The sequence below is a fragment of the Cricetulus griseus genome, chromosome 6, assembly GCF_003668045.3.
Source record: "Cricetulus griseus strain 17A/GY chromosome 6, alternate assembly CriGri-PICRH-1.0, whole genome shotgun sequence".
NCBI lineage: Eukaryota > Metazoa > Chordata > Mammalia > Rodentia > Cricetidae > Cricetulus > Cricetulus griseus.
The window spans coordinates 50,818,849-50,834,347 of NC_048599.1; the positions used below are offsets into that span (position 1 = coordinate 50,818,849).

The 15,499-nt window shown below is 44.3% G+C and overlaps 1 protein-coding gene across 5 annotated transcripts in view; it reads left to right on the forward strand.

The window, feature by feature from the left end:
* The window catches only part of Nphp1 (nephrocystin 1), a 47,089-nt gene that overhangs the window by 14,053 nt on the left and 17,537 nt on the right, over positions 1-15,499 (forward strand). For 2 of the 5 annotated variants that reach the window (XR_003486546.2, XM_027421861.2), the window contains exons 7-14: positions 1,859-1,971; positions 3,081-3,123; positions 3,797-3,884; positions 6,809-6,906; positions 9,481-9,609; positions 11,872-11,946; positions 13,731-13,841; positions 15,312-15,394. Coding sequence is in view for 4 of the 5 variants with exons in the window: in XM_027421861.2 (XP_027277662.1) it covers positions 1,859-1,971; positions 3,081-3,123; positions 3,797-3,884; positions 6,809-6,906; positions 9,481-9,609; positions 11,872-11,946; positions 13,731-13,841; positions 15,312-15,394 (740 nt within the window). In the remaining variant the exon portion in view is untranslated. The remainder of the gene's footprint in view (positions 1-1,858; positions 1,972-3,080; positions 3,124-3,796; positions 3,885-6,808; positions 6,907-9,480; positions 9,610-11,871; positions 11,947-13,730; positions 13,842-15,311; positions 15,395-15,499) is intronic. The other 3 variants (XM_027421862.2, XM_027421863.2, XM_027421864.2) reach the window with 3 other exon arrangements.

Sequence of the window (15,499 nt, forward strand, 5' to 3'; positions counted from 1 at the left end):
GGTTCTTGAGATAGAGAACTGGCTTTTTTTTTTTTTTTTTTTTTTTGATGAGATGGTAAGTAGGGGAAGTGTTGTGCATTAACCTCCTGCCCCCTGGGGCATGCACATGAGCTCTGGAAGGAATGCTCCCATCATGAAGATGCTGTGGGTTAGTGCTGTTTTCAGGTACCGCCCACCTCAGTTTTGAGACTGGGTTGCCAAGTAGATCACCAAGTCCGAGGGATCTGCCTGTCTCAGCCTCCCCACTGCCCAGTGATCATTATTGCAGGCCAAATTTCTTTCAGCCCTAAGATGAAGAGTTGGAGAACAAGCATTCACTGTGGTGATAATCCACACAGACATCTTTGGATTTGATTTATTTCACCAATTTGCCATTCCCTGAGAGTGTATTCTTGTATGTTTGACAGTGCTGGCTGTGGCTCATCAAAACCAATCTCATGCCCAAAGCTGACACTGATTGTCTTCAGTGAGGTTACCTCTACTCTACATACACAGGCAGGGTCCTTCACTGACTCCAGAACTCACCAAATCTAGCTGATATAGCTAGCCAGCTAGCCAGCTTACTCTGGTGAACCCATATACTTGTGGTTTTTATGTGGACTGCGGAGGGGGGCGGGGCAAAAACAATCTCATTATTGTTTTGTTTGCATTTATTATACTCCTTGTTTCCTACTTATATCATTCCTTATTGAATTAACAGCTGCTATTGTTAGACCCCCGGAAAAACTCAGGTATCCGGGGTCCCAGGCCACAACAGCAGTCACCCCAATCACCAGGCAGATTCGAGTGCTTGATGCAAACTGCATGAGGCTTTATTGTTTTTTAACGAGCTAACCCCATGTTAGCTCAGGTCTTTCACCCACCTGCCATGGCGGATGGCTAGCAAAGACCCCTCGAACCGGCTGCTGAGCAATCTTGTAGGGCAGCGTAAGGGGAGTGTCTAGGGGTACGAACAGGCTCAGGATTGGTGTGCCTCCAGGCTTGGAGGGCTTGACCTGTGTTGATTGGCCAATTGGTTGTTATGGCCCATAGGCCCTCCCAGGGTGGATGCTATGCTCTGCGAGTCATTGCTGTGCACTTGTCCGTAAAGCACACCCAGAGCCATAAAGCATAGTGCCACCAGCTAACTTCTGATTGGTTCCTTGTCACGAGGCAGGCACCTAACCTCTAGTGACCAAGGCAAAGTCATAGCGAGCACGTATTATTGTCATGGCTGGTCCCTTCACTATAATATTATTAATGAGGACATTAACTTTCAGACATTCGTATTTGGTATTTTTGTTAGGGAAATCTGTCAGTCTTTTCAATTAGAAATTTGGTTTTATATTTGAAATTATTTCTGAAAAGGGCCTTTTTTTGAGACAGGGTTTCTCTGTGTAGCTTTGGAACCCATCCTGGGACTTGCTTTGTAGACCAGGCTACAAAGATCCACCTGCCTCTGCCTCCCCAGTGCCGGGATTAAAGGTGTGTGCCACCTGACTGAAAAGGGCTTTCTTATTCCAAGATTATCTTCTTCCAGCACTTTTACTGATTCTTTTTCCATTTTTAACTTAAATTCCATTGAACATAAACAGATAAGTGATTAATTTTGGTTAAACTTGTCTCCTTTTTCACCCATCTTGGACAGGATCTGGCTGTGGAGCCCAGGCTAGCCTAGAATTCATGATCCTCCTAACTCAGGTTCCCAAACTCAGGTTTTGGAATTACCATGCCTGTCATTTTTTTTCAAATAGTGAAATTAGCAAACACATGTTACAAGATTTCCCCATCACATACAAATTTTCCTTAAAATACTGGCATTTTTGTTGGTTGATTTTGTATTGACTGTAAATCACTTTGTATGTCCACGATTTTCCAGCCCTATAATGAAAAAGACAAGCAAGAATCGAGTGAAGAAGGCAGCAAGGAGGGCAGTGAAGAGGATGTGGAGGTGGTGGATGAAACAGCAAACGGAGCCGAAGTCAAGCAGAGGTAAGAAGTGGAGACAGGGCATCGGGTAGCTAAAGAAACCTCTGTGTGTGTGTGTGTGTGTGTGTGTGTGTGTGTGTGTGTGTGTGTGTGTGTCTGTGTGTGTCTGTGTGTGTGTGCACTGTGTGTGTGTGTGTGTGTCTGTGTGTGTGTGTGCACTGTGTGTGTGTCTGTGTGTGTGTGTGTGTCTGTGTGTGTGAGTGTGTGTGTGTCTCTGTGTGTGTGTGTGTGTGTCTTGTGTGTCTCTGTGTGTGAGTGTGTGTGTGTGTGTGTGTGTCTGTGTGTGTCTGTGTGTGTGTGTGCACTGTGTGTGTGTGTGTCTGTGTGTGTGTCTGTGTGTGTGTGCACTGTGTGTGTCTGTGTGTGTGTGTGTGTGTGTCTGTGTGTGTGAGTGTGTGTGTGTCTCTGTGTGTGTGTGTGTGTGAGTGTGTGTGTCTCTGTGTGTGTGTGTGTGTCTTGTGTGTCTGTGTGTGTGAGTGTGTGTGTGAGTGTGTGTGTGTCTCTGTGTGTGTGTGTGAGTGTGTGTGTCTCTGTGTGTGTGTGTGTGTCTTGTGTGAGTGTGTGTGTCTCTGTGTGTGTGTGTGTGTCTTGTGTGTCTGTGTGTGTGTGTGTGTAGGCAGAGGGGAACCTTGCATGTTGTTCCTCAGAAACCATGCTTTTTGATACTGGGTCTCTCTGGGACCTGGGGCTTGCTAATTAGGCTAGGCTGGGTGAACAGTGAGCCCCAGACACCTTCTTGTCTCCACCTCCCCAACTCTGAGATTATAAGGCATAAGCTTGGCTTTCTGTCAGCTCTGGGGGCTTGAACACAGATCTTCACACTTGCATGGCAAGCATTTTAGCAAGTAAACCATCTTCAAAACTTTTGACTCTTTTTTTTACTTTATTTTTACTATCACAAATAATTCAGCACTTTCTTGAAATGGAGGCATGTGTTGCTACTTTAATTTTGTAATGATTTTTTAGGGCATCTAGTCCTAGCTTGGCTTCCTCTGAGAAGATGACTGTTTAGTTTTCAGAACTAATTGATGATGACACACTTTGCTCTGTGACTGCCCAGTTAGAATAGGTGTAACTGGTTCCTCACTGACCTTACTGCTTTGTCTCCCTAGAACCGATTCCCACTGGAGTGCTGTCCGAAAAGCTATCTCAGAGGTTGGTGACTCCTGTCTAGTGCTTTGTGCCTAATAATATTGTTGTGATTGACAAGATACATTGGGTTCAGAGCAGAATAGAGACGGGAGGTCAGCAGAGGTCACAGCAGGTGCAAAGTGCCGAGTGTAAGGCATATCTCCTGCTGGAAAGACATCAGAGTAAGAAATTACCCATAATTCTATCACCCAGAAATTATACAACTAAGTGAAAATCCTTCCTGTCAATCCCATAAACCATCCCCATTAGCAGTGTAGTGAGTCATCTTCCTGACTCTTTACTCTCTTCCTCAGTTACAAGGTCATGCTTGTGTGAGTGGGTGGGCAAATATCCACATACACAGAACATCCACTGACTCTAAAGTGCATAGCCATTGGTTCAGTGGCATGTGCTGTGGAACTGGACAGGAGTGGGGACATTTTGGTGCAGGATGCACTTGAAGCAGCTGGCATAGAACCCAGAGCTCTATACACTAGTCTCCACGAGGGTCAAAGTCATTACAGAGACCGGGGTTCATGATGAGTGTCACCTTCTAGCAATTGGGGGTTACACTGCAATATTTCTTTTGTCTGTGTTTTGTGTTTTCCTCTTTGGGGTTATGGTTGCAATGGTGTTGAAGTCTTACAGAGACAAATAGAGGAATGGAAACAAGTCTATTTCATTTTCCTCTCTTCAGCAGATAAACACTATTGATGTGCTAGCCACAATGGGAGCTATTCCTGCAGGGTTCCGGCCTTCCACGCTCTCCCAGCTGCTAGATGAAGGTAATATGGGACTTTCAGCCTCTGTACTCTTGTAGTTAAGCAGTCAATGCTGAAGTTGAATTTTTCTGTTATTGGCAAAACAAGTTGAAGATACTGAATCTACCCCCACCCCGTGTGTGTGTGTGTGTGTGTGTGTGTGTGTGTGTGTCTGTATGTGTCTGTATGTGTCTGTGTGTGTCTGTGTGTGTCTGTGTATGTGTGTGTTCCTGTGTGTGTTCCTGTGTGTACACATGCTGAGGCCAGTGGTGAACACCATGTACCCTCCTCAATTGTTCCCTACTGTATTTTTTGAGGCAAGGCTGCTCACTCAGTGTGCCTAGACTTGCTAGCCAGCAAGCCCAGGGATCCCCCTTTTTGCCCTCCAGCACAGGGACCACGGGTGTATACCACTGCACTACATCTGGCTCTTGCCTGGGTTCTGAGAGATAGAACTGAGGTCCTTATGCTCACGTGGCAAGTGCTTTACTGACTGAGCTGTCTCCCCAGCCCTGATTCTCACCTTCTTGAGTATTCACCTTTTCCTTGTCCTCTCTGTAGCTTTAAGGGATGCCAGGCTGTGTGTGGTGCTCTGGATTCCAGCCCCTTTCCTTGTTTCACAAACACAATTTCTGCTGTGTGGTTTGAAAGAAAATGGCCCCCAAAGGGAATGACGCTATCAGGAGGTGTGGCTTTGTTGGAGAAAGTATGTCACTGTGGAGCTGGGCTTTGAGGTTTCATATATGCTCAAGCTATGCCCAGTGAGCCAGACTGTTACGATAAGTCTTTACTCCATCCGCCCAAACCCCACCGCCACATGGGCACCCAGAATAACACACAGAGTCTTATATTAGTTTACAGTGCTGCTGGCCAATTGACTAGGATTTCTTATTTGCTAGCTCAGTCTTAATTATCATAAATCTATATATTTTATAAGACTTATCTTATCGAGGACACCTTCCGCTGGCATCTTCTTCCTGGGATCACATAGCAGCTCCTGAGCAGAGAGCAGGAGGAAGAGCAAGAGCAAGAGAGCAATTTCCTGCTTGTATTCTGAGTCTGCCTGCTATGTCACTTCCTGCCTAGATCTTGTTCCTACTTTTCTCAGAATCCTCCTTGACTCCTAGCCCCACCTATCTTGCTTTCTCATTGGCCAACAGTACTTTATTTATCAACCAATAAGACAAACATATACACAGAAGAACCTCCCCCATCATCCCACTCCTAACACCATTTTGTAACGATAAATCTTTATGCCAGTGGCCCAAGCCCCGCTGCCATGTGGACACCCAAAATAACACACAGAGTCGTTTTAATTACAATGCTGTTGGCCAAATGACTAGGATTTCTTATATGGTAGCTCAGTCTTAATTATCATAAATCTATATATTTTATAAGGCTTATCTTATTAAGGATGCCGGCGGAATGCGTCCTGTCTTTCCAAGCTCACATGGTAGCTCCAGAGCAGAGAGCAAGAGGAAAAGGAAGAGAAAGAGGACGATTTCCTTCTTGTCCCTGCTTATATTCTGAGTCTGCCTGCTATGTCACTTCCTGCCTGGATCTCGTTACTACATTTCCCAGAATCCTCCTTGACTCCTAGCCCCACGTATCTTGCTTTCCTATTGGCCAACAGTACTTTATTTATCAACCAATATGACAAACATATATATACAGAAGGACCTCCCCCATTAACAGACCACTTCCTGTTGCCTGCTGGTCAAGATATAGGATGCTTAGCTCCCTCTTCAGCACTGTGTCTTCCTGTGTGCTGCCTTGCTTCCCACCATGATGATAATGGACTAAACCTCTGAAAATGTAAGCCAAATGTTTTTCCTTCATAAGGAAACCCCAAGACAGGTGCCCTTTCCTTTATCTTTAACCAACCCTTCCTAGCCTTCCTCCTATTGGTACATGCCCATTCAATATTAACAGGACACCTAGTCCTGCAGCCTTTAAGGACCAACCCCCAAGCCCCATCCTATTAAGCCCTTCTTTGTAGAAAGACTTGTCTGGAGCATTCTCTACACCTCGTGTTTCTGCTCCCTTGTTTACTTTGGGCTTTCCCAGTGCTTGGCATCTGTCTGTGAGCTTTTGTAAAGAAGAACCATGGTGATAGGTGTCTCATGTGTACCTGAGCTGTTTAGTTATCCTTGGAAGGACTTCTTGAGGTCACCTCTGATGGACTGGCTCTTTCTTGTGTCCTTTCCATCCTTCCCCAGGATGCCTGCCATGGTTGTATTGGTTTCCTCTGCACCCTTGAAACAACTTGAGCACCCTTAAACCTCATGCATAGGCTTTGTTTGTCAGTCCCTCACTCAGCTGTAAGCTAATGAGAGCAGGACATATCTCTCAGGTTCACTATTCTGTTTCTGGCTTTTAACATAGCACTTGGCACAAAGCAGGGGCTCCAAAACTATTTCTTGAGTGAGTAGTGGTTTCTATAATTAACAGTCCAGTTGTAGACATATGATCCCAGCATGTGGGAAGCAGAAGTAAGAGAACCAGAAGTTCAAAGTCATCGTTGGTGGCATAGAGAGTTAGAGACCAGCCTGCTATTTATACAAGACATTGTCTCAAATATTAACTTAAAAATAAAGCTAATTATGTAATGTTTTCCCCAAATCTCTTAAACATGATTACAGATTTCTTCCATTTTACACAAGTATTTGAATGAATTGTCATTATAACCAGGCATGCTTTTTGTCTAAAAATCTTTAGAATTCCCTTAGAGCTGCCTTGAGGTGATCTTTATATATTTATATCTTTTAAGTTTTGTGCCTTATTTTAATATACTAACATATTCTGGTACATCTGCCTTGGAAATTGATTTCTTAGTGAGTTCATGGCTTTTCAGAAATTTTTTGCTAAGTTTGTCATGTAACAGTATGGATTTGGGGGTTTGGCTTTCATTTCTCTGTTGTGAGAAAATAAAAGGGGTGTTGTTTTAGCAGGGAACCAGTTTCGAGCAAGCTACTTCTTACAGCCAGATCTCACGACATCACAACTGGCCTTCAGAGATCTGTTGTGGGACGCTAAGGCAGGCACGGTAGGTGTGTTTACTGTTGGTCAAATGAGAGTGCTAGTGTCTGTCCTGTGGCAAGCATGTAAAATGGAAGTTGACAAATACATCACAGAGAATACACTCTGTATTTCTGAAAGATGCTTTATAATTTGAACTTCGTATTTCAACTTTATCTTCTTCACTTTTCTATTGTTTTTCTCTTATTACAAAAGAATTAATTCTAAGTTTATATAATTGTTTTAAATAAGTATATTTATTTTTTTCATTTTACATCCCTGCCGAAGTTTTCCTCCCTCTTCTCCTCCCAGCCCCTACCCTCCACATCTCCCCTCTGTACCCACCCACTATCCATTCCTCCTCTATTTCTGTTTAGGAAAGGACAGGTCTCCCATGAGTCTCAACAAAACATGGCATATCAAGTTGCAGTAGGACTAAGCACCTTCCCATGTATTAAGACTGGGCAAAGCAACTCAGTATGAGGAGTAGGGTCCCAAAAGCCAGTAAAAGAGTCAGAGATGGCCCCTGTTACCACTGTTAAGAATCCCACAAAAGGACCAAACTACACATCTGTAACTATATGCAGATTGCCTAGGAAAGTCCCATGTAGACTCCCCGGTTGTCAGTTCAGACTGTGAGCCCCTACAAATGCAGGTTAGTTGATTCTGTGAGTTTTCTTATGGTGTCTTTGACCCCTCTGGCTCCTACAATCCTTTCTCCCCACTCTTCTGCAGGAGTCCCTGAACTCCTCCTATTGTTTGGCTGTGGGTCTGCATCTATTTCCATCAGTTGCTGCATGGTGTCTCTCTGATGACAGTTGAGCCAGGCATCAGTCTGGTCACAGGAGATGGCCAGTTCAGGCTACTTATCCTCCTAGTTCAGCTAGGAGTCTAAGTTGGAGTCCTTTCTGCGGACTCCTGGGAGATTCCCCAGCACCAAGCTTCCACCAGACCCCAGAATGTGCCCCCCAGCAGTCTCCCTCAACACCCTCCCCTCTGTACCCCCCCAACCTGGTAGCTCATGTTCCCATCCCCACCCACCCTAAATTCACTCACAAAATCTCTTGTATTTCTCCTTCTCAGGGAGCTCTGGCTCTGGGTGGCCCCCCCATGAACCTTCCTGGTTACCTAGTCTCTCTGGGTCTGTGTATTATAGTATAGTTATTCTTTTGCTTTACAGCTAATATCTACTTATGACTGAATACATACCATGTTTGCCTTTCTCAGTCTGGGTTACCTCACTCAGGATGATTTTTTTTTTCTAGTTCCATCCATTTGCCTTCAGATTTCCTGGTGTCCTTGTTTTTTAACAGCTGAGTAATTCTCCATTGTGTAAATTACCACATTTTCTTTATCCATTCCTCAGCTGAGGGACAGACATCTAGGTTGTTTCCAGGTTCTGGCTATTACAAATAAAGCTGCAATGAACATAGCTGAGCAAGTGTCCTTGTGGTATGATTAAGCATCCTTTGGGTATACTCCCAAGAGTGGTAAAGCTGGGTCTTGTAGTAGATCTAGGTTTATATTTTAATTCTTTTTTTTTTTTTTTGAGACAAATAGCCCTGGCTATTCTGTCATTTTTTTTCTGAAGAAAAAAATTTTATATAATTTTTATGTGCATGGGTATTTTGGCTGCATGTATATCTGTGTACCACATGTATGTCTGGTGCCTGCAGAGGCCAGAAGAGGAAATTGAGTCCCCAGGAACTGGAGTTGTAGATGGTTGTGAGCTACCCTGGGGGTGCTGGGAATCTAACCACAGATGCCTGGAAGATCAGCTGGTGCTCTTAACCTCTGAGTCATCTCTCCAGCTCTCTATCTTAATGATTCTCTACCTCATTTTTTCATAGGTAAAAAAGGAGTTATTGATGATAATAATAACAATAATTCTTTCAACACTGAGTTATTGTGGGAATTGAATGATAAAGAACAATGCTGGGCAATAAGAACTCAATAAATGTTAGTGTTACAGTTTGCTGAAGTATCTCTGTTGTGTGATTTTACTGGGGAGATATGTCTGCTCACCCCAGATAAAGAGGGCCATCGCAGACCAAAGAAATAATTCTGTGGTGTCTAGTGTGAACCAGTCAGTCTATGGGGTCACTTACAAGAGCATGGGTGACTTGTGTAGCCATGTCACTGAAAAGCCACACCCCAGCATGGGTTTAGTTTTTATAACTTCAGAGAGAGGTTGTTCTGAGTAGGGTTTCTGTTGCTGTGATAAAACACCATGAACAGAAGCAACTTGGAGAGGGAAAGGGTTTATTTCTTCTTACAACTCTCGGGTCACACTCCAACATGGAGGAAAGTCAGGGCAGGAACTCAAGACAGGAACCTGGAGGCTGGAACTTGGAGGCAAGAACCGAAGTAGATGCCTTGGAAAAGTGCTGTTTACTGGCTTGCTCCTTGTGGTCTGCTTTCTTATACCTGCTGGCCTTTCTCCTTCACCTCCTAAGTGCTGAGATTTCCAGAGTGACTTGCTACTCCCAGATTTGTGTTTATTTTCTTAAGCTATATTTGTAAAAGATGTTTTGTGAAATTGATTTTATTATAAATCATAAATAACAATAATAATGAAACGTGTGCTTAATTTTCTTTTCAGATTATGTCAAGGCCAAGCCGTGTCTCTTTGATTCTGACCCTGTGGAGCTGTAAAATGATTCCTCTCCCAGGAGCAAGCATACAGGTTCTCAGCAGACACGTGCGCCTCTGTCTGTTTGACGGTAGTAAGGTAAGAACTAAGTCCGCTAGGAGCTAAGTCAGGTCACTCCAGGGTAAGGGGAAAGCATTTTATTAGTACCATGTATGTCACACACACACACACACACACACACACACACACACACACACACACACGTATACACATTAAGCAACTACTGCCTTCTCTCCTTCCCCTAATTATATATACACATATCCGTATGCACCACACTGGTTCTGATTATGTAGGTTTAACTTCTGGTTCTTTGAGTTGTTGAATGTGTTATTAGTACATCACAGATAATGTATCTGAGCTAATGTATCTAAGGTACTAATGCTTATCTCCTACTGTTATAGTTAAGCCCGGGTTTAACTATAGTACTGTGTTTTTCATAAATATATACACCGGTGTAAACAACAAAGCTTCCCATTGTATTTCTCCCTGATTCTAGAGACTACTTTTCATCCAGTACCAAAAGAGTCTGCATGATTGTTCTAAAACAAATATATCTTTTATGAGAAAATTCTTAGTGCCTAAATAGAAATTTGTAGCTTTACCTACAAATACTTCGAAGAATAAAGACTCAAAGTCAGTTATCCAAGCAACCAACTTAACTTAAAAACCTAGGAGTAGAAGAGTGAGTTAGGTAAGCCAGAGAGGGAAGAGCCCTGCAGAATGGATGTGGCACATCCCGTAGCTGTGGTCACAGGCTGAATGAAAGGGAGAAGGGAATGTGAGCTGAGCAGCAATGGGGCTCTCTCTGTTCCCTGGCTGAGGTCACAGTGTGACCAATGGCCTCAAGATCTTGTGGCCACATCCAGAGACACTTCTTACCACCACAGTCCTGCATGGTGGGCTGCACTCTCAAGCACTGAGCCAAGATGAACCCTGCTTTCCTACATCTCTGTTGTCAGCTGCTTTGTCACAGCAGTGAGAAATGTAACTGCTATAAGCAACAATAACAGAATGATAAGTAGAGAAATCCTGCAATACTCGGCGGTCAGGACAGCCAGCTGTCATTGTCAAGTGAACAAAATATGGAGCCAGCTCACTTAGGATGATTAACCCAGCTCCACCATTTGCTGTCATGAGACCTTGGCCAAATGGCATGGCCATTCTCACACTGTCCTCAGGGGTTGATGTGAGGAGCAAGTGAGTTCATAGGAGTGAAGCACTTAGGACCACACTCAGAGCACAGGAGTTACAACTTAGAAGGAGGGTGCTGCAGAGGGAGATGGAGGAGGCATGACTGAGCCAAATGTGGTGGACTAGTTGGGAGGACAGAGTGGTGAGCGGGCAGGACGCCTTAGACTTCCACATGTGACCTTGGAGTGTATAACTGAGATCCTCATTTCCATACTTCTGTTCAGAACACTGCCAGTAGGTGTCACTAGTGACCACTGGTGACCAAAGGAGACAAACTGCCTTTTACTTTGTTTGTTTGTTTGTTTGTTTGTTTGTTTTAGAGACAGTCTCCCAGATGCACACCCCCAGTCTGTCCTCGCCTAAGAACTAGGATCCCAGCTTTGTTTGTTTGTTTGTTTGTGACAGTGTCCTGCCCAGGCTAGCCTGGAATTCATCCTCTTGCTTCTGCTGGGATTGCAGGTAGACACCACCACACCATGCTTCAGTTTGAAGTTTGATTTTTTTTTTTTTACTAATACATCAAAGTAGTAAAACTTATACCAAAATCATAGATATTAACTCGTGAAACTGACTTATAACAGATTTCATGTTATAGGTGTATCTGGTAGGAATGCACATCCTCACACTGTTTACTTGACTTCATCCACTGTAAATCTAAGTGCCAAAAAGAAGAAGTGCTGCTGTTAATACCAAGCAAGGACATGGCACTTGTAGAGATAGCCTCCTGACACAGCCGAATTCTCTGAGCAGTTCACCAAAGGGCTGCAGTGCCCAAGGTAGCAGGCACACGCTGGAGAGGAGCCTCAGCTTTCAGCTGGACACTTCTCTGCTGATTTCGTCTTGTTGGTAAAGATGGAGCCCAGGGCCTCCCATGTGCTAAACACATGCTCTGCCCAGGGCTTCCACCCTCAGCTGTGTGCTTGCTTTTCTCTTCTTCCTAATCTGTTGTTCTTCTGATTTTCTTTGTTCTATATACAGAGAGGGATGAGAGAGAGAGACAGAGACAAAGACAGAGAGACAGAGACAGACAGAGAATGAGAGAATGTACATCTGTGCTATCCAGTGCAGCCGTTCTTGACGCCTTGGGACTTAAGTGCGGGGATCTCAGGCTCCTACAGTGTGGTTTCAAATGAGAAAATCTCATTTCAGGTTCTGAGCAACATCCACACAGTCCGAGCAGTATGGCAGCCCAAAAAGCCCAAGACATGGACCTTTTCTCCCCAGGTAAGTCATCTGAAGTGTGTGACTCAGCATGAGGCTCTCAAAGTGTGGTGCATGGAGCATGCAATACATAGGGTCAAATGGGAATCTTTACAGTCTCTATTGTTCTTTGATGATTTTGAAAAAAATCCCCCAAGCCCCTGAATCACTGAGACTGTGAGTCACCTCTCAGTGGATTTCAATTTTAGGAAATGTCCCTTGATGGATCAGAAAGCAAGAAAGTAAGATTAGGATTGGAATATTTTTCAAAAATGAACTCTTCCAATTGTGCCAATGGCACTTGTATTTTCCTCAGATAAAAATCAAAGGCAACGCCTCAGGGACTGGTGCATTACACCCAGATCCTGTCAGGGCTGGGGTGAGGTTAGGGCTTCAGACCCCTGAGTCAGTCTCACACAGACGCTGGTGAGTCAAGGATGTCTTCTTGTACTTTTTACAGTATTGTTTGTGGTTTACTTTTTCCTACCTCCAAGGACTCATTATTTTAGCATTCGCTCCCCTCCCACAGCCAACTCCTTTGTTCCACTGCACTCTAGAAGCCCTTCCTTCCCCTCCCTTTTACTGTATCAGGTCTTAGCACAAGTTGTAGGGTCAGAGAGAGGGCACAGGCTATGCTGGAGGCTCAGCCACCTTGCTTGATGTGGCATGTGTCCTCCTCTGTGGCACAACTCCTCCAAGCCTTTGGTTCCCCTCACACCTGCCCCAGGGAGCACTGCCTGTCTCTTGGTTCAGACCTTTATGGTTTTCTCCCTCGTTGCTGTACATGTGCAGTGTTAAGGGTAGGATTTTCTGTTTTCCAAGGATGTGAGGATGCTCTGCTGGGAGGAGTGAGTACGTGTGAGTGATCCTATTGAATGTTCTGGTCATGTGGGAGTTTACAATCCATACATATACATCTGTAAATAGCCGCAGTCTCCACTACTGATGAGCACTGGACATGGACAGGCCACATGCACTGTGGTATTTAGTTCTCGGTGCCTCCTGTGAGTTGGGTTCTGTGTACCGTTCCGGTAGAGTGCAGTGCTTATGAGGCTCCAAGGATGTTGGAAGCATGGCGATGAGAGAAAAAGTGGGTTCATTCCTTAGGCCCAAGGAAGATTTTGAACAAGGAACCTTGGGGAATGCATAGGGTTTTCTAGGCAGGAAGGGAGGTCATGGTTGTCCGGGGAGGTGGACTGGACTGAACAAAGGGAATGGGAAGTCTGTAAGGCAGGAATGAGGACAAGTATGCCTTGGTCTTTGGCTTTAGTTTTACTTACAAACAGCAGTAGTTAGTGTAAATAGAACATGCAGGATCTATTTGTCACACCCCTGGGGACTGACATATATAGTAGTTTGCTTCTTTGCCTGTTCTAAGCAAAACATGAAGAAAGTTGAAGGTCATTTCCCTGTCAACAGGGAAGCTAAGTGTTTCTGCTTGTAATCATTGACATGTGAATCTGGTTCATCTACTTTCAAGAAAGTTTTTGTTTGTTTGTTTGTTTTACACTTGTCTATTTTAGCACATCCATGTGGGCATGCCTGACACAGCATGTAAGTGAAGGTCAGAGGGCAGCTTGTAGGAGTCAATACTCTACTTGTACCATGTGGGTGCCGAGATCAAACTCAAGTCTTCAGGCCTGGCAGCAAGCTCTGTACTCGCTGAGCCTTCCCCCGTGTGCGCCCCCCCCATCTCCCTCTATTATAGTGCAGAGGCACAAGCCCTTTGCAGAGGGATGCGGCTGGCCGGCAGGAAACCCTGCCCACTCTTCACTTTTGTCAGTAACTTGGTTTCCTTATCATCCTAGGTAACTGGCATCTTACCTTGCTTGCTGGATGGTGACTGTTTCATCAGGTCCAATTCTTCAACTCCAGACCTTGGGATATTATTTGAACTTGGAATTTCTTACATTCGAAATGTATGTATGTCAAAGTTGAAAGACAAACTGTTTGGATGCATCAAAGGGGAACAATTAGAAATGTATCTGATTTACAAGCAAAATAATAGAAGTTGGGTGAGCTATACTCTATTGCTGTGGTAAAATGCCCTGACAAAAACAACTTAGGGGAAGGGTTTATTCTGACTTACAGTTCTAGGGACTCATTCCATCATGGCAGGGAAGGCATGCCAGGCATCAGACTATGAACAGGAAGTGGCACTGGACTAGAAACCTCAAAGCCCACCCCAGTGACCCACTTCCTCCCACACAGTCCTAAGCAGCGTCTCCAGCTAGGAATCAGGTATTCAAACACACATGCCTAGGGACATTCACACTTAAACCACAATGGGGGATTTCTGTGTATCAGAAATGGAACTATGAAGGAACCAGAGTGATATGATTCTCATTTTTAGAAAGTATTATGTTTATTGGTGGGCACAATATGAAGGTAAAAAAAAAAAAAAAAAAGCTGTGGGGATCACCTCTCTCCTTTTACCATGTGGTCTTAAGTATCGAACTCCAATCATCGGATTTGGCAACAGACACCTGGACTCACTGAGCCTTCTTACTGCCCTGATTCTTGATTTTTATGTGGTACTGTTAAGTGGTATTTAAGGCAAAGGGGTATTTGTTGGCATTTATAGCATCATAGAACTCCAGTTACTTTTAAAGAACAAAAACCCCTAAAGCATGGGACTTTCCAGAGGTAATTAGAAAGTCCTATCCTCCAGGGGCCAAGTCCACTTAACTTTGTAGGTCACAGTTCTTGCTCAGGGACTTGAGAGAGTGGCAACGGAACATGACAAATGTGCTTTAATGTTTGTCATGAGAAATACTAAACCCACTGGTGTGCACCACACTGGTGACTCCACATATCCATATTCTGGTCATAGCTTGAGAGGTGTAGACATATAAACTTGGCCTTGCAGCTATACAGAGCACTGTCGCCGGGAGATCATGTTAATTTACTGCATTGTCCTGTACATCTTCAGGACAGATGGGTAGGACATGAGAGGAGCCACGTGAGCAGCAGTGGTCCCTGGCAATTGGCAGGAGGGCTGAGCTTCCTAGCAAGGGGATCCTTGAGTTATTGATTCCTGAATTCCATCCTCCTGCAAAACAAAGCTTCAGAATGTCATGTGGAATCCTGTGATTTGACATTGTCCCCAAACTGTGTATAGCACTGGAGACCCAGTAGCAACAGTTACCTAAGGATCAGGTTTAAGGGAACTTTCAAAGCAACCGTGACAAAGCAGGATTGTCATTTGAAGAGCCACTTTTAGCATCTGACCTGCAGATAAAATGGAACCCTGGCATGTAATGCCTCTTATTTTCTTTGAGGGACAGCTTAGGCCTTTGAGTGTTAACTGTGTTCCTCCCAGAGTACTCGGTGTGTGCCTGTGAGTGGTTAGCTGAGACATGTGTCTATGTGCCTGTTTTATTTCCTAGTCTACTGGCGAACGAGGAGAGCTAAGCTGTGGCTGGGTATTTCTTAAGCTCTTCGATGCCAGCGGAGTTCCCATTCCAGCAAAGTAAGTGACTTATTTATTGTTCCTCACAAATTCGCAACTGTGCAGACAATTCCTAGGGAATAATAAACCTCAGGTTTATTCTGTTAATATTTCAACAAGTTTTGG